The following is a 19,781-nucleotide window of genomic DNA, read 5'->3' on the forward strand; positions in this document are numbered from 1 at the left end:
TTCTGTTTTAATATTTATCAAGTTAACAGGTATGCTTCAGGGCATCAACTCTCTCTTCCACTGGACTTCACAGTGCCCATATTCGATAAATGGAATACAGAATGAGGGGCCCAGAAGAAACTTCGCATTTCGAAGACACGGCTTCCTATTAGTGCTTTGCCTTCTTCAGTGAGTTTTCAATGAACCGTAGCACCAACAACCCCAGAACTACCAGTACCTCCATTTCTATGGCTGAAAGAAAATCTATCAAACATTCTGTAACCTTCTTATATTAACTTCTTTTTTTTGCCTTCATGCAATTCCGGAAGTTGACACTGAAAATGAAAATGCTACAGACTTGGAGACCTGCACAACTGACACACTCTTCATTTGCAGAAAAACACTCCTACCACAAAGTTCTGTTATGTATGTTGTTGGCTGTCAGATGTCTTGAATATCTACTAGCTGGACAAACAGCAATCTGTGCATTTTGTCTATATTTTCTGCTAAAAGTGGGAATGAGAGGAGGATATACAGAAAACACACTACTGGGTGTTTGAAAATCTTGTGCAAGGTGGGGATAATGCCACAGTTGATGAATTATAGCCTACTTTTACTGGCATCAAACTACAACACAAGTAGATGTTTGTGCACCCAGCCTCTGTTCAGGTATCCTGTGTTCCAAGCACACTGACTTTCAAAAGCTGGCATGCATACTTCAATATACACAGAGAATGTAAGACTAAGCTTGACTAATCCCATGTCATCAACAGCAAAATTAATACTGCTATTTAGCTTCTGAACATTGTAAACATACATTATTAATAACCTCTAGATACAGGCCACTCCTCTCCTATCGGGAGCTTGTGACATGCAAGAGTGAAAGGAGCTGAGATTTGCTTTTGCTCATTGAGGAGGGTATCTCTGCTTGCTTTAGAATGCAGCTTTCACTCTTGAGCACAAATAAAAGATTTGCTGCCTTCTTGCCATTTGAAAATTTGCAGTATCAAAGTCTTGACGCAATTCAGCCAAAAGTGCAATGCAGGGCAGAATTTTCAACACTCACTTTGAAACTGCAGCAAGTAATACCACTGTGTCTAAAGATTATTCAAACCATAATAGACCAATTCTGCCCTCGTGTACAGCAGCTCTGCCATCAGTAATAAGTACTAAGAATGAATCTGGCCTATTTCATTGCCAGTTTGCAATTGAGAAGAAAAATATTTAAAGCGAACTTCAAAGTAAAGCCAGTTTTAATTACCTTTGACTGTGCTACTATCCTTTGTTTGGAACAGTAAGTCCTTTTCAACAGAAGCATTGAAATCCTCCTGGGGCGGAATACGATTTTCCTGCTTAAGACCTCTTCTGATCAAAGTGAGCTGAACTGTTTGTCCCGTATGCCGCAAAACATCAACTGCTTGCTGGTTAGTAAAACCCTGAAGATTTGTTCCATCCACCTGCAGAATTAAGCAGCTTTTCAGTTCATTCAGAAAAAAAGTCTAGGGCAAAATAGCATGTTGAGCTCTCCGCATATGTTAGCTTGAGCACAAAGCAAGTGGAGGGGCAAGAACAAAACTTGCACAAATTTATTAAACTGGATGTGCTAAGCACTTCCACTGGAGTACCCCACAGCTAGGCAACAACCAGGGCCACAGCAAAGAAGGAGTAAGTGCTCCAGTGCCCACGATGGTGCGGCCACACACATCTACTCTGTAGGGTGGCAGACAACGCAGCATGTGCCATTCAGGGCTCATTTTGCAGCCTGCCTGCTTGACTGCTTCAGCCATCTGACTCCAAGGAGAAAATACTGGGTGACTAAGCTAACACAGCCACAGCTAGGAGTGCTGGGGACGGGAAGGTAAGGAGACACATTTAGATCCATAGTGGTAGAAGAAAAAAGAGAGCGCAGTCATTCTGAGGCTCAGATACAGAGAAGTCTACTACTCAACACCATGAAGTCCCATCTCCTTATAAAACACTGTCACAACCAACCAGATGCTACGACTGGTTGATCATTTTAATATTTCAAAGAGTAAGATTTTGACCTTCTCTGTTTGAAACTATCTCATTAGCTCTAGATCTCTTTCTGAAACTCAAAACTTTGTCATTGCTTAATCACATCCCATTATCCCTAGCACACAACACATTTTACTCTTCTCCCTGAAAACTCTATAGTATCCTATTATTTCTCTATCTACCCTTAACTGTACCTCAGTGCCTTAAATTTCTGAAATACTTCTAGCAATACTATGTTCCTTGACTCGTTATTTTGAAAACAGTTGCTCCTTTGAATCAAACTTTAAAACTCTGCACTTACTAAGCTTCTACTGATAAGACACACAGACACAATACATTTTTTTTAAAGCAATACAAGGTTACCTGAAGATAGCACAATCACAAAGGTAAGGTGATCAAAACCTTTGTCAAAAAAGTATCCATCACTTCAACACCAATCCTAAGTATTTTAAACAAGTACTATATAAGCATTTCTTTACAACTTAAAGAAGCAGAGTTTTGCAGAAAAGTGATCTCACTTCTTTCTGTAGTTACTTACAACTATAATTTGATCTCCCACATGGATTCTGCCATCATGCTCAACAGCACTGCCTTTTGTAATGCTTTTCACAAAGATACCAGAAGGTTCTGGAATGAAGAAACAGGGAAAATTAAAATTAACTAATTTATTAAGAAAAAAATTAAATAATGCAACAATCTCCCACTAATGGCACCAGTGAAAGGGAGAAAAAAAGGAAAAAGAAAACACAACCTCAAAGTAAGATAAGAATCATGAAGAAAATAATGTTCTAAGTGAAACATACATATTATTATTTTCTTAAACGATAAGCCTGATTAATGTCAGCTTGCATTGGACCAGATTTCATTCAAAATCTTACAATGCCAAATTCACAATTCTTGCTGCAAAACAAGCAATATTCCAACTTACTTGAAGCTAGATGTTGAAATCAACATCAGCACAAAACATATCTCTGACTTCTAATAGATTTGGACAGAAAATTCTGCTAGAGTATACCAATTCAGCAAAAGCTGAATTTTCTACACACTTAGAAACTGGTTAAGAAAATGCATGTTTGGACAGCCAAATACAGAAAATTGTATAGTGGACTATAACTTACCACTGAACCAGCTTTCAACTACAGCTATCAGTATTTGATAAAACAAGACACAAATTAAAAAAACAAAACCAAAACAAAATGCCATAAACAACCTAACAAACAACCCCAATAACCATTTTAGATGGCTACTATTTTTGAATGAGAAGGAAAAGTAATATAGAGAAAACACCTACAAAAGAGGTATTTTGCTAAAAGGAAAAACACATTTGCTTCAACAGCTCAATAAAGTGAAAATTCTTGAGTTCCTACATGCACATTTTGCACAGCATACGTGACACTGAGAAATATAGCAGCATAAACTGGCATGAAATCAGGTCTGATGGTCATAGGCCTGTAACAATTATATGAGAAACCTTAACAGAAACTACTTTCTCTGAACAAATATTCCCATTTTGTTGAAATACTATGTTTGATGTGAAGATAATCCACTACAAAACGCATTTGAAAAGTTGTCAGAGCCTTTGCAGACCTGAAGTTAATTTTTTACTGAACCTCAGTGTGACAAAAGTTAGCAGGTAGGAGGATAATGACTCAATTCAGCTTAGCAAAAATAAGATTACAAATATATTAAAGTTACATCATTGACATGTCTCTTCTTTTTTTGAAGCTGTTGCTTCCTCAGACTGATTTTACTAATTTCCAAGCACTTTTATATCCTGAAACAGTTGCATAATAACACAAAAACTATTTGCCATTCATGAAAGATTCAGCCATGGATCTTGTCCAGTAGTTTTATGGCTACTTATCTTACAGCAAAGTTGTTGTGTAACTAAGTGTTAAGTCACAAAATTGAGTTACCTAATTAGTTCCCAGGTTAAGAATATTTTCTAACATAATTACATGCAGCACAGTAATATCAAATTGAAGATTGGCAATACCCAAACACTAAAACAGTTAAAACATACTTTCAGATCTATCACATGGTCTACATTTTGTCTTCTAAGATTCAACTGAAAGGTGCTAAACAGTGAACTTGCACAAATTGTGACCGTCCTGTCCTATAGAACAAGACTGCTAAAATTTAGTCTAGCTTTTCTAAGCTGAAAAACTATGGCTATAAACTGTCAGTAATATCGAATGTACCTACTCATACATCTTTCTAACAATATATAAATTTGGGTACAAGTCAAACCAACAGTTCTTTGAGAAGTTCTACAACACATTGAACAAATACCTTACGAAGTAAAACTCCACAACCACACGTGAGCATTGCTTCATGTATTTATTGAAATAAAGTTATTTACTGATTGCCATAGGCCAACAAACATTTATTATATCCAGAAGTTACTAAGGAATTCTCGATCTGCCAGCAGCACTATACACAGTTTAAAAATTACTAACAATACCTCCTAAAACTACTCAGACTGCTAACACATTATCTCATATAAGCTTTTTAAAAATAAAAAAGTAATTTAAAAAGTGCAGCCAGTTCTAACAAAAAAGACTAAATCTATTTTAAAATTGTTTTTCAAAAACATGTAAGCACAAGCTTTAGACAAAAGTGAAGATAAAAACTAATTTAAAAATACTGAGGGGTGTGCTGGTTTGAAGGTGAACCAGCAAGGGAAAATGAACTCACCACAAGAGAGATTATAAGTCAGAGCTAAAATTTAATAATAATATTATTATAACAACACTGACACACAAGGGAAATTGCTTTCAACTCACAATACCCCAGCAGTATAACCCAGTGTCCTGGGGCACAAACCCAAGGGGGTTTGTTTGCCCTTGTGCTGAGACCCCTGTGGCTCCCCCAAGTCCAGAGCAAAAGGAAAAGAAAAACCTGTTGGTGCAGGCGAGGGCTGTGGTCTGGGCGAGAGCGGTGATCTCCTGCTGTCGAGGTCCTGCTGCTGCTCTGGATCCAACGAGAAGTACCCGAGGTCTTCTTACCCACCACTTATGTACCCTCAGGGAGCACTCAGTCCCTCCCCCTGGGCGGGGACTCACACAATGGGTGATTAACTCTGGGAGCCAGGGGTTGTTGAGCTGTTGATGGCCCATTAGCAGCTCCGCCCCCCTCAGGCTGGGTGTGAAGGTGATAATGGCTCCCTGGGCAGCTGCTGCTAATGGCCCATTGTCCTTGGGGAATGAATAGAGGGGGTAGAATACACAGCTTTGATCATCCCCACACAGGGTTAGCTGGTCCCTCCTGCTGAACTAGGACAAGGGGGCATTCTGTAAGAACACCAATTGCTTTTATTCTAAATGTCCTTCTCACGAAAAAATCCATTTTCCTTTAAAAACTTCAAATAGATTTTTAGATCATCAAAGGTTTTTTTAAGAGAAGCTAGGCCAAAATTAAGTCTTTGATGCACATACAACATAGTATGTAAGTAAAGTGCAGGAATTGACCATTACCTGATGTTTTGTCTCCAATGTAACCAGCAATCGTTATTCCTAAGCCCTGGTTGTTTTTGGTGAGTTCAACATTAAATTTCTCCCCATCTTCACAGCTATCCATAGAAGCATCTGCCTAATAAGAAAAGAGTGATTAGAAAGTAAGCTGTTTTTTCTTTAAAGACCCATCACATTCTTTAATGTCATTAACATGTGAACATGTGAAATGAGATGCAAATATAAAAAAATAAAGTGTGAACTTTGCTGATACTCTTTGCTGTTCATTACAGAAAAGAGAAATAGTGAACATTCCTCATGGTAGAGCAATGTGGGGCAGGTCATGCCCTCTCCATCCTACTGCTCCAGTATATTACCTCTAATCTATAAAATCAATATTTAATGACTAAAGTGGCTAGTGAAATTTGTACAAAATAAATAATGAATTCCTTGTAGAGTAAGTTAAACATATATGTATATGAATATGCAACTTGCTGCCTTTCTAGCACCTCATCAAAACAAGCTTTAGACATCTGTGTTACTAAAAAGAAGAAAAATCAATCATAACTGTATTTTGTATTCTACTTGTTTAAATTTCTGTTCAGTAACTACAGCTATGTTTTTTAAACTTGCCAAATTTAAAACATACTAAAAGCTACAGTGAGGAAATTACACTTCTTGCTTTTGAAAGACTTAAAAATTGTGGTTTAGTAAGTAGCAATTATATTTCCAGCTAGCTAAGTAATTGCAATCTCTCTTATTATCTACTATAAAACTCTGAATTTCAATAACAAAAGATTTTGTGGGTAAATAGTTAACTTCTTTGCTATCAAAGGAAGTAAAGTACGTATTAAAATCCCATTTTAACAATAGTGCTTTTATGTTAAAAGAAAAAAAGACATATAAAAATTAGTTTCAACTTTTTAAAAGTTTTGAATTTTTCATCTTTCAGCTGTCTAAAACAGATAGCTACTTTGGTCACAACAACCCCATGGAGCACCACAGGTTGGGGACAGAGTGGCTGGAGAGCAGCCAGGCAGAAAGGGACCTGGGGGTTTGGATTGGCAGGAGGCTGAACATGAGCCAGCAATGTGCCCAAGTCGCCAAGAAGGCCAATGGCATCCTGGCCTGTATCAGGAATAGTGTGGCCAGCAGGACCAGGGGAACTGATTCTTCCCCTGTACTAAGTGCTGGTGAGGCCACACCCTGAGTGTTGTGTCCAGTTCTGTGCCACTCAGTTTAGGAAGGATGTTGAGGTGCTGGAATAGGTCTAAAAGAAGGGCAACAAGGCTGGTGAAGGGATTGGAGCATAACTCCTCTGGGGAGTGGCTGAGAAAGCTGGGGTTGTTTAGCATGGAGAAGAGGAGGCTCAGGGGAGACCTTACCACTCTCTACAACTACCTGAAAAGAGGTCGTAGCCAGGTGGCAGTTGGTCTCTTCTCCCAGGAAACTAGCAATAGGACAACAGGGCACAGTCTTAAGCCACACCAGGGAAGGTTTAGGTTAGAAAGAAGCTCTTCACAAAAAGAGTGAGTGGGTGTTGGAATAGGCTGTCCAAGGATGTGGTGGAGTCATCATCACTGGAGGTGTTTATGAGAAGACTGGACATAGCACTTAGTGTCATGGTCTAGTTGAGAAGGTAGTGTTTGGCCATAGGTTCAACTCAGTCTCAGAGGTCTTTTCCAACCTAGTCCTTTTTTTGAAAAACTCAAAAAGGCAAACACTGAAGAAATATACACAGATCAAATTATGAAATCCAGCTTTTGTTTTGAGACTGATGTTTTTCAGACAAGAAATGCGAGGGCTAAATAGGGATAGCTTTATCTAAAATGCAGAAAAGTTTTATGTCTCTGTGTGCTGTAAAAACACAAGTATCAGTTTGTCTCTCCTCTTAGATGATCAGAAACCTCCATGTTAAGATTAACTCTCTTTGCCTTGTAGCCACAAAAGGGAGGACGAATATATGTTTGTTTTTCACAGACACCACTACAATGGATGGGGGCAAACCTGTGGTAATCATGCATACATTGTTATAGCTTTTTTTCTTCTGAAGTGACCTGTTCAAAATCTAAATTGTAACTGGGAAGAAAATAAAAAAATATCTTTCCAAGGCCTAAATTCTATCCAGATGTAAGCTCAAAAACAATGAACTATTTCTTCTCTCATTAATTCACTCCACATGTTCACATATAAGGATCTGGTCATTAACTATATGTGACAGAAGAGTACTGTTTCTGGCTCCTGTGAAACCAGACTTTGCTACAAACATGCAAATGACCAAATTTGTGCCGGTTTTGGCCTGACAGGTCATGATAATAGATACAGCATTTTTTAAGTGGCTGACAGTTGTAGAGACGTAACAGTACATAGTACAATCATCAGCCGGGGAATAAGGGTAGCAGCTGGTTGACTTCTTTTAGAAAACATCTAGCAAATGAGCAATGCCAGGTCATTCAGGAAGGAAACAGCATTTGTGTGCTGGCTGGCACAGGGAAGAACTGTCTGATGAAGAGCTGAAATTATATGGAAAGAAGAAATTCCCTGAGAGTAAAAAGATGGATGGACAGAGAAATGCTACAGTCAACTAGTTCGGTCTGAAGAAGAGCCCTCATAGCTTCAGTTGTTTCCAATACAGTAACATACTCTTACAAGCAACCCACAACAAGTTGGTAATCAGATTATCATTATGGAAGTCCTAAACCTTAATCCTTAAAGTCTTCAAAAATACAGTTCCCTGAATTGTGGTCTCATTACATTTAAATTCCCCTAGACTGTCAGATGAGAACATCCTGGGTTCTGAGAACATAAGGACAAAGACATTCAAATTGCAGTTAAAAAGAAAGGAAGTTTGTAGTAGATGTTTGCAAAGTATATTTACTGTTGCTTACCTGTTTATCTAGTGTGGAGGTGGGTACTGGTGTACCTGGAGGAACTGCTGGTAGAGGTGGCTCCTCAACCGGACCTCTAGCAATTACCAGTTTCACTCTATTTCCACACTGCCTTAGAACTTGTGCCACCTGCTCACTGCTCATTCCAGCTAGGTCCGTATCTCCAATTTTCAAGATGTGATCTCCACTACACAATCTCCCATGCTGGAGAAAAATCATGATGAAAAAAATCTTTCAACATCCTGCTACTTCTTCTATGTACCACACAATTACAAAAAGAACATGTAGCTTTAGTCACTTTTAAGACATATGAACCAGATGACCTTTTTCAGGTGCCAAGTCAATATTCTGCCAACATGGCAAAGAAAAGAACGTTGTGTAGTAGCACACTAATTTTATCAGGAATTTTCCCAGAAACACCCAGGAGATCCTTTTTCAAGCAGTCAGCCAAGCACAGGAGAAAAATTTGTTTATGGTTACGACCTCCTGGTATTTACCAACTGTATGTAGATACCAAAACTTAAGGTTTCACTTCCAAGCACACTTCCAAAAGATAGCATACAAACGTTTGTTCAGCTTTATACTTCTACTTAAAAACTAGTTCTCCAGATCAGCCCTAACTTCAAAACTGTTTTAGTTTGGAATTATTGTGTAAATTCTCTCCCCTGCCACTAACTGCCCATGCCAGTAGTTAACAAAAAAAGTAGTTATCTACTGATCACTTGGGTGGGGGCAGGTTGTCACTTTTGTTCTTGGGGACTACACATGGCTCAGGGTGGTGCGTGTGTGGGGGTGAGAGAGAAGCTGTTGCTGCTGCTCCTTGCTGCTCTGCTGCTGTTTCCGCTTCTTGGTGAGCCGGTTCTTTTCTCCTTGCCATGGCTGCTCTCCTGGTTCCTGCATTTGGGGTCCCGGTCTCCTTCCGGTCTCACCGCCACCTGCAGTGTCGTGACCAGCCCACCCCAGCTGGGGCAGCAACCCGGGAGAGAGAGGTCGCGGCTGCCTTCTGAGACACGCTGCTGTTCTCCGTTTTCCCGTTTTTCCTTCTTCGTTCAGGACAAGGAACACAGGGGGAGAGACAGAGTTCATCTGAGAGCTCACCACTCATCTGTCTCACTGGAGAGGGACTGGAAATTCACTCCGCAGCCAGCCGGGCTGTGACATTGACACTGGCTAAGTATAACTTTCCTCCTGGAGGAAACCTGCTGCGTTTCATTGTTGTTTTCTTTTTCTCTTGTGGTGTTGGGGAAGAGGTTTGCTCTGGTCTGTTTACATATATATATATTTATCAGTTAAGAACAGTTATCCTTCTTGTATTAAAGTTCCTTTTCTTAAATTTGATAAAGAGTGGCATGATTATTGTGGAGGAGGCCCCCTCCCCCGCTTGTGAGTAAACATTTTGGTTTTTCCCCTCAAACTGAGCCAAAACCAAAATTCATTCCTCTCTTATAGTGATCCAGTTATTTATACTGTTTTACACTGGTTTATTCTCCCACTGATTCATCTTTAACTAATAAAAAAGCTTCACAAAATTTAGGCCACATTATGAGTATTAAAGAGATAGGTATGTAAAAGGAAGCTATCTACCTACTCAGGGAAAGAAGGCAGAAGTAAACCCTGTCCATCCATCTCCAGACCCTGTTATCAGGTCACTACGGTTGTTGTTGGAAGACTGACCTGTCTCTGTGCCTATTAAAACCTTGACAATCATTAAAGTAGTCCTGAGTCCTTGTTCAACAGACAAGCTTCAAATGAGCTGTGATAACCAAATTCAATTCACAGGAGCCCTTCAGGATTATATCTGTGTCCTGAAGCAGACACATGTCTGCTCCAAGCCCAGTAGAGAGAAGCAGATGGTCTTAGCTTTTAGGGCAGAGCAAGTCAACCGTTGGAGTCTTACCCTACCCCTGACTACAACCAGTACATTAATAAAATAATTAGGAGTGTAAATGCATCTACACTAAATAGGTATAATGTAACAGGTTTGAAAATATGATTTAGAGCCTAATCCAGCTTTGTTACAAATGAACAAACACCTTTATTGAGAATAAATTTCTCTACTTGTTCTTTCTTTTTTTACATTTATGTGGATAAAAGCTACCAGTATTTAGCATGATAAAAGTGAAGAGTAAATTCACACCATACTGAATGATAACAGAGACGCAGGTTGAATTTACCTGATCAGCCACCCCTCCTGGAAGGATAGTTTTAACAATCACTCCAGTTGACTTTCCTCCCACTATCCCAAATCCCAGACCTGAGCCATCATTCACCAACTCTATAGTCTCCATATGCTGCCAGTGAACCTAAAAGGGATAAACATAAGCTTGAAAATTATTAAAAACATAAAATTATACAATATATGATTTGTATAGGTATGAAAAGACCTTTAAGATTATCAAGTCAAAATGTTTAACATATGTATTAGAACTTGCAAACTATTTTCCTCTTTTTATGGGTATGTTTTTGACAATGGAAGGTTGTAAGAAGGATATGTGATCTTTCTAAAAATTACTATTAAGTCTAAGATTACATAATATTTATGCAATAAATTGCTAATTCTGTAACAGGTGGAATTTCCTGGTACAAAAGACAGCTGGGTAGTGGGTCAGAGCTTTCAAGGACTTGTTGAATGAATTTAAGCAGCAGCCTAGGGCTGCCCATCTTCATGCAATCAGTAAATACTGCTGCTAGGAAATCTTGCAAGACTGGAAATTAAATTTTCAGGTAAGTGCATGTTCACATTGGCCATAACAACAAAGCATGGGTGAAAGCAAAATCCCAATTTAGTGTTTTTAAGACTGAAAGAAGCATCAGGTATTGCGTGAGGTAGGCATTGGCAGAATTGCCTCATATAATGAACAAAGGTTTCTGGGTTATCTGATGTCAACAGCGGTAGAATGAAGCAGCAATGATGCCAGACTTCATGTTCCAATAGAAGAAAAACTGTTCTGAAAGAAAGACAAGTGCTAGGTCACTCACATAGGGCAACTACTTGAAGGGACAACTGGAAGCTCATGGTGTTCTTTTTCCTGAAGAACAATGTCACACAACACACTAATCTGAAACTTAAAACTGCAGCTGGTGCTACACCAGGTAGGATCTTGAAATAAACATTTATTTTGGAACAATCCAGCTATTGCAAATTCAAAGCTCCATGGTACCTGTTTGGAGATCCACAGTCTTAACACAAACCAGTGATGATCAAGCAAAGCTTGAAGAAAAAAGAATGGCTCCTAGTACATTCCATTTGAAAGCAAAGAGAAAACAAGCACGGGGAAAAGGCATGCTAAAAAAAACAGAAAAAGCTGTGGCATGTTTGAAAGGAACATTTAATCAAGCAAGGGAAGCTGCTCAGATAACACAGAGGCATACACATGGGGAAAGAAATATGTCACAGCAATACTGGAAGAGAGCAGGTCTCTCCTATGTACCAGCAGGAAAAATTTGATCAGTCAGCTGTATTCTTGTCCATAAATGGAAAGAGGAATTCTGACATTCCTTCACTAAAAGTTTTATGCTAATGATTAAAAAAGCCACTAAAACAGCTGGCTTTTCTAGATTGACTGGTCTCTATACTTACGGTTATTGACTCCCTTAAAGAAGGATCACAGATAACTGAACAGCAAAACCTACAGAAACTGAAGACAGGTTCTTTGATCCCAGGACAAAGCATTACATGGGTAAGACAGCAGGAAGTACAGTTAATATCACCATGTCTCTGAGCTATGTTGTCTCCAGCTAGATGTATAAAGAAGTCAAAAGACAGCAATTGTAGCAGAGCTGTTTTCTGGGGGATCCTAAAGTGCATCCATGAACTTGGCATTTTAATGGATCACTCTTGTTGCCTTACAGAACACACCAAGCTAACAGACAACAGAGAAACAAACCCACAAGCACCCATTCAGTAGTGGTCTAAATCAGATTGCAATGCCTCAAAAAATTTTGTATGCCCAAGCAGAAGGCAAAAAAAAAAAGATCCTGTTTACTGCAAACTCAAAACAGACCTTCATCAAGGGCACACACTGTATTTGCACTAGTGGACACAGATTAATTTGGCAGATGGGAGGAAGGAATACATTCAAGATGAAGATTCCCCCCAGCAGACCTTTCTACTCTTGGCATGAGAAAAGGTACAACAAAGATAAACAGAAGAAAAACCTCAAGAAATATGAAAGAATACAAGTTAAAAAAAATACCTCAAAATACTATATGCAGTAAGTACATACATGACCAGAAACTGAATACACAGATGTTTGGAGTATACTCACTGGGTTGGAATGTGCGGAAACTGTGCTAGCAGCAGATGGAGACCGGGAAACTACAGGACTGATGAGGTGAGGAAAAGTGCCCCTGGCCACAACTAGCTGGACATTATCTTTTGCTTTCTGCAGGATGCTGATAGCCTGTTGATGTGTAATGGTCTGATCCAGGGCTTGTCCATTAATTGCAAGGATTTGATCTGCTTCCTTTAGTTTTCCATCTCTGCCACACAGGTGTAAACAGGGAAGAGAGATGACAAAATAAACAAGAAAAACCAAAGAAGCATTGCCACAGAAATTGCAATATTTTGCCAATTTTCCAGTATTTTTAATAACCTGGTCCCAATTCCCTCCACTTTTTAATTCTTCCCTGCAGTTTTGCTGAAAGGAGCTGATGTGGCACCCTGGTGATTGCTTCCTTTGAAGCTAATCCCACTGCCACTCTCCCCTGGCTACCACCCCCTAGCTAGCTTACTTCTGCCTGTACCCCCATGCGAGACTAAGCATATTAATCTCAGTCACTTCCAAACATAGACAGTGAGCTTATGTTTATTCTTTACTTTGAGCCTCTTGCTTTACACATCAAGTTCTCCACTTTGTTCAGTGCACCCATCCTGAATATTCTTCAAACTATGGAGTGGAACACACTTTCATCAAGATGTTACAGAAACAGATTTTGTTTTGCTGAAAAACAAGGCAGAAAAAGGAAAAGAAAAAAAGAAGGGCAGGCAAAGAAAGAAACAGAATGAAAATGATAAAACAGACCCCTCCTGTACAAAGGAAATAAAAGCCCTGAACAAATTAAAAGAAATTCTCCATTTTCTAACAAAGGAAGCATTAATGGAAAATTACATTCTGAGTACAAAGGAAATAAAAGCCCTGAACAAATTAAAAGAAATTCTCCATTTTCTAACAAAGGAAGCATTAATGGAAAATTACATTCTGAGACCTTCCCTAGACCTATTCCAAAGGTAGTGTATGAAGCCACACAGTTGAATTACCCTCTGCTTCCTCCACCAATTCTTAGCATCCCATACTGCCAAAGGTTTGAAATCAAAGAGCAGCAACTAAAACAAGGATACCAATTACATCAGCTTTTTTGTGTACCTACATTGTATAAGCCTAGTTACCGAAATCCAGAAAAAAGACTATCTAGCTTCAGCCTATAGTGTTTCACTTGTGAATTTGAACTGTTTTTCAGAGTGCTCTTGAAGACTTATTATTGCCAGGATCTCCTCATTTATGAGCCCTATAACAGTTATTAAATATTTCTCTTCTTGACAATGAATCCCACAGGGCCTGATTGAGAAAAGACAGGTCTCACCTCTATGCAATAAAAGAAGTAAAAGCAAATACCACTTGAATGGGAAGAAGAAAAAAAAATGGAATTTAGCCACACTAAAAGATATTGTGAAGACATAGAGCATGACACTTTGTTGACGACCGGGCACTAGTGAGATCGCACACACCAATACGATGTTCAAGCAAATCCCAAGTTCATTCAAAAACACAGGTAATATATGACCTCAAGTGACCCCACCTCAGGTGTGGTGGTCTGACTCCAATTGGTTGAGGCTGGAAACATGTCCTTTTAAGGTGAAAATGAAACTTGTAAGGTGGTCATTCAGACCCACCAAAATCAGGGGCTGCAACATCTCCCCCTTTTGTTTCAAAGAACAAAGCAAAAATTCAAACAACATAATACACATCATGCATATTGCAACTTGAACAGAAAGGCTGAAAATTTTGAAAATTGAGAGAAAATATTTTGAAAGTCTTAAATTTTGCTAATGCAAGACTTAACAGGGTATTTTGTTGGTTACACATCCCTACCTCCCCCTCTCTTTTCAAAATAGACCTTTGGAAGGAGGTACAGTAACCTTTGTAAACTAACACAAACTAATACATGACTAAGACACGTATGTTTGGAATTTACAAACTTACAACTAGTGCAAAACAAGAAACTTTTCTTTCATGCGTGAAATTGTGGTCTTTTTGTGCAGTCGCCACCGCACAAACCACTGTAAACAAACTACAAATTTTATTAAATTTTGTGCAAAGTGTCCAAGAGTGCAGAGGGACTTTACTTAGCAAAGAAGCAAGTTCAGTCCAGCTGAACTAAAATCTCCTTATGCTATAGTTCAAGGTTCATTCTCAGAACTTCTGTGTGGCCATCACAGAGGCTTGAGAATGAAGCTTTGATTTTTAGTCACCTTATACACTCCTGGTAAAGCAGCAAACAATTCACAGAGAATTCACAGAGAAAATTCACAAAGGCTAAACATAACTACTTACATTCTGCAGAAAATGTTCAGCAGCTGAGGGGACAGGTGTCTTTACCCTTACAGCCTGCTGGGCAATTTGGCTTAAATCTGCACTTTAACTGAAAATTAACAGAATTTCAAAATACAGGCTAAACAACCTGCTAACTTGAACTGGACTGTTCTTGTTTGATTGGACAGTTAATGACTAGTCCTGCAAATAAGAGCAATCAAACAAATCATAATAACAACTCGGATCAATACTCCTTGTATCAGCGCTGCTTCTTGCCAACTTATTAGGCTTAGGGAATGAACCCATTTCTTTGAAGAAGAAATGTTAGCTGTTAGCTTGTCAGAATTGTTTTTCACTGCTTGTGCTTCTTTGGAGTGTTTGCTTAATTCTGTGGAACATATTCCTTTAAACTCATCACATTGGTAACCATGAACCATTAACAAGAATCTCAGGGCTTCTCTGTTTTGTAATACTGCTTGTTCTATCTTATCAGCATCTGTTGAGAAATCATTAAGCATTTCGGCAATGATGTTTAGTTGTTCCTGCACCCAGTAGTTAAGCATTTGCACTAAACGTAATGCTCTGTCTACACCAACTGGGGAAAAAACTGCTGCTAGCAAATTTCTTGTATCACTCCAATGTTCTATGGTGTTTTCCTCAGTTTGAGGACTAGACCACTTAACATGCTCTTGTATTGATTGTGTAAATCTGGTCAGCCTGCCTAAGTAACAAGGTCCACTTTTTACTTGGGCAGGTATTCCAGGCCATGCTCTATTACCAGAAATTAAGAAATATCCAGGAGGCAACGCTCTTCTCTGGTTACCTTTTGTGTGAACCAATCTTGTTTTTGCGTAGCTTGTATTTTGTGAGCCAACAACATTCCAACACCAACTGCTATTGGTGTAACTCTTATTATGAGGAGTGACATCTGTGCTTCCCACAGGAAAATATTGTTGTGACCAGTGTTTGTTTGACCATTCAGATACACTAGAATGCACAGGGTGAAATTCAACACATGACTCATTTCCAGGGAGAGCCCCTACTAACTTTAGCTCTTGCGGATCTCTCTCTAAGGACGTATTCAATTGATATCTGCTATGGTTTCTCCAGTACTACGATAGGACACTTTTGCTTCTTCAATACCAAAAGGAATGAAATCTCTGATGTTATGATAAGGTATTCCTATAAGGCACACTTTGTTTGGTTCTCCTGCTTTAACCATGTTATCTGAGCAGAAATTTTCTAGATTTGCCTGTTGAGAAAGCATTATCTGTCCATTTTGATTAGTAACAGCAACAGGACAAGTCACAAATGCAAGAGGTACACTTAGATACTCTCTGGATTTAACTACCCTTTGAATTATGGTGGGTAGATGCTTTTCATCTGCCTTGACCATAGCTGTGAAGGCTTCTGAAATGGTCTTTTGAGTTACCAGAGGCTTCCCTATTTTAGGAAGGTTAGAAAAAACAGCTAAAGCAGCATTCTTGGATCTTTCAAATGCCTTTTTTACTACATCATGATTCCCAGCTCCCCCCAGCATGTCCCAAAGAGAGGCTTCTTTTTCTTTCGGTGCCGTGCCTTTAAATGGCTGTGATGTTGCTCCTCATTCTGGGATACAGCTGGTGGGTGTGGCTGTCGGTGATGGAGGCTGCAGGTACCAGGTTGCCGGCGCAGGGAAAGTCCCTACCAGCGTGGGAGGTTCCAGTGCCAGTGTTGGCAGCTGCAGGCACGCACGGCTATCGGGGAGGGAGTCCCGGCTGGTGCTGCAGAGCTTGTGTCTTGCACGACCGGCGCTGTGGGAACTCGTTCCTGGGACGCTTGCGCTGTGGATGGCACGCATTGAAGGGAACGCCCAGGGGGAGCTCCACTGGCTCCGCTCCACTGGGGAGGAGTCTCTCTCCTCTCCATGACGCAGTCAATGGGCGTATCCATCCACGCAGGAGGTGGTGGGGTGGCACGGGAACTGATCCGCCCCAGGGGAAGGCGAATTCAGAGCTGTCCCCGACCCCTGTGGGCTGCGGGGGACCTGCGCCTGGCGCATGCGTCTTGATTGGCGTGCAGTAGGGAGGGGGGTTGGGCGGTCCTTGCGCCTCGTGGTAAGGGCGCGCAATTCCTTTGTTTGATTTCGCGGGCTTTTCAATCACATGGTCTCTTTGTTTTCCTGGCCACGCGGTTTCAAGCCCCGCTGAAATGTCTCCCGCGGCAGTTTCCTGCCGCAACGGTGCGACTCCGGCGTCCTGTGGGGCGGCGGGGAGCGCGGTGGCAGCACCTCAGCCCCGAGGTACCTGCAAGGGCATTGGCAGCAGCGGCGGCGAAGCCGACGCTAATGGTGGATGGACAGGGGGAGAGAAACTCCACGGGGTTTGTGCCCCCCTCCACATGTCTCTCTCGGCTGAGGGCATCCCCCATCGCGCCTTCTCGGAGTTAGGATTTTAATAAAAGTCACTCACGGTTTGGAATGGCTGGACGTTTTCTGCGGCGTGTCTCGTGGGGTTCCAAGGTTCCTGCTGAGGTTCGGCCCCTCCTACAGCGGCAGCTGGTGGTACAGGCAGGTAAAAGGTGGGCTCTGGGCTCATTTGCTGTGCATAGGCTGTTTCTTGGTAGTTGTAAGGCGGTGCAAAGATGACTTCTTGGCTTTTTGCGGCGACGGACGGCGTGGAAAAGCTTTGATTCCATGGTTGCTGTGATTCCATCGGGTTTTCTGGAGCGGGAGCGGGCGGTGCCACGTGTGGGTACGGGAACGGCACAGCGCTGGCTCCGTGGCTCGGCTCCGGGCTCCACGGTTGTGGATAGGGCAGCGGCGATGCCGAAGGGAACGGCAGCGGGGGTCCGACGGACGGCACGGGCAATGCCAAAGGGTACCGCGGCGGGGGTTCCGCGAGCGGCACGGGCAGCAGTGGTGTGGCAGAGGGGTACCGCGGCGGGGGTCCCGCGAGCGGCGGTGCCCACGGCGGTGCAGAAGGATGCTTAGGGGAAAAACTGCCCTGCAGAAGCAGGCTTTTTTCCTTTCTCTCTGGTAGCCCGAGGTTTTTACGGGCTCGTTCTACCTCTAACAGCATTTTCCTTATAGCTGCATATGACAGAATAAGCTGAAAAATTTCTTCGGGTGCAGTTTGCGCTAAATTCCACAAATCTGCCCCAATATTGTCACACAATTCTATGGAAAACGTGGAATTGGCATCGGTTAAGTGCTCCCGACTAAAGCACAGTCCAAAAATTCCTGTAATGCTTGTCTTTCAATGTTTGCTTTTGTAACACGAGCTAGTTTTTCAAATTTATCAAGCAATAAGTTCGTTTTAGTCGAGTTGGAATTTCCCATGTTTCTTTAACTCACTGGTTTGAAGGTCGTGGTTCTTTCAGTCCACGTTCTTCCAGCAGCTCTCTAGGCCACTACAAAAAACTCCTAAGTTTACGGGATACAGAAGCTCTCGGAGGCTTCTCCACAAAGCACCCAAAAAACGGGCACAGCAGCTCTCGGGGGCTACCACTTAAGGTTCTAGGCAGGTCTGCAGATGGCTTCCATGTCCTCAAATCACATCGAGGGTCCAGCAATTGTTGCCGACTGGGCGCTAGTGAGATCGCACACACCAATATGATGTTCAAGCAAATCCCAAGTTCATTCAAAAACACAGGTAATATATGACCTCAAGTGACCCCACCTCAGGTGCGGTGGTCTGACTGCAATTGGTTGAGGCTGGAAACATGTCCTTTTAAGGTGAAAATGAAACTTGTAAGGTGGTCATTCAGACCCACCAAAATCAGGGGCTGCAACACCACTTTTTCTAACTGAATTAATTCTGTACTCCATGTTCTGGCCTCTGTTAAAAATACAGTGTTCAGAGGACAATCTGAAGACTTCTCCTTACACAGCAAAAAATAGCACCAACATTACAGCCTCCCCACACAACATATGCAGTACACCACAAAGCAGCTCTGGCCAGGATCCTGATCAGTGATACACCTCACCAGTCTGCAGTGAACCAGTGCTGCTGCCATTCACCACTGAGTTTGTTTGCACCCTTGGGCTTTTCTTGGAGCAGAAATCCATTTCTCTCAACACCACTTGTGGAATATGAGTTTAAGTCTAAAGCATATTTTCAGCAAGCTATTATTATTCCTGAGCTTCTGTAACATCAGATGAGTATCTCTGTGAATATCTCTGACTTCAAAGTTGAGTTTCCCATCTGCTCAGTGGACACTACCTAACAAATAACACTGCTAGTTACAGCTGACTGTTTTGGATAAAATTGTTTTTCAGTGCATTCAAAGATGGTACAATATGCATTTCAGCTTTAAAAAGCGTAACACAGAACACTGGCCTCCCATTTTTCCCTATTTAAAAGGAAATATTATAAACAAATCACAGAGAAACAACACCTGTAAGTTTCTATAAATTCAGAACAGATTACATGTTGCCCTGTTCTAATGTCACAAACTGTAGTGTTATTTTACATCTGCAATGATGCTTAGAATATGAGAGAAACACGGCTTTGTACCACAAAAAAATTGCACTGTTACATTAACACCTCATTTAGTAAAATACTCCAATAGTAATCTTACCTATGTGCCACACTTCCCTCCTGGATTTCTTGCACAAATATTCCTAGTTCTCCTCTGTTTTCACTCTTGAGTCCCACAACACTGAAGCCCAGACCACCACTTACAGGTTTATTAAGTTCAATTGTCTCAACAAGACGACCCTGTTCAGCAGAAGTTAAAAAAAGTGTACAAATGTTAAAAGGTTAAAAATGAACAAAGGTTAAAAATGTTGAAAAGCAATAGTAATGAACATTGTAAAAAACTTGGAAATTCATTCTAATTTGACTACTACAATTGTGCAAGACTACACAAGCTAATAGCTCAAATGTAACTGTTCAGTTCCAACTTTTTCCTATCATAAAGAGAAGATTTGA

General features: G+C 40.9%; 1 protein-coding gene across 7 annotated transcripts in view; it reads right to left on the reverse strand.

Moving 5' to 3' along the window:
- MPDZ (multiple PDZ domain crumbs cell polarity complex component) overlaps window positions 1–19,781 on the reverse strand; it is a 106,034-nt gene that overhangs the window by 61,290 nt on the left and 24,963 nt on the right. For all 7 annotated transcript variants that reach the window (XM_071581594.1, XM_071581595.1, XM_071581589.1 and 4 more), the window contains exons 5-11: window positions 19,429–19,568; window positions 12,604–12,817; window positions 10,510–10,638; window positions 8,336–8,539; window positions 5,472–5,586; window positions 2,534–2,622; window positions 1,241–1,436 (exon numbers count right to left, since the gene is read on the reverse strand). In XM_071581594.1, coding sequence (XP_071437695.1) covers window positions 1,241–1,436; window positions 2,534–2,622; window positions 5,472–5,586; window positions 8,336–8,539; window positions 10,510–10,638; window positions 12,604–12,817; window positions 19,429–19,568 — 1,087 coding nt within the window. The remainder of the gene's footprint in view (window positions 1–1,240; window positions 1,437–2,533; window positions 2,623–5,471; window positions 5,587–8,335; window positions 8,540–10,509; window positions 10,639–12,603; window positions 12,818–19,428; window positions 19,569–19,781) is intronic.

This window comes from Pithys albifrons, chromosome Z (assembly GCF_047495875.1).
Source record: "Pithys albifrons albifrons isolate INPA30051 chromosome Z, PitAlb_v1, whole genome shotgun sequence".
Classification (NCBI taxonomy): Eukaryota; Metazoa; Chordata; class Aves; order Passeriformes; family Thamnophilidae; genus Pithys; species Pithys albifrons.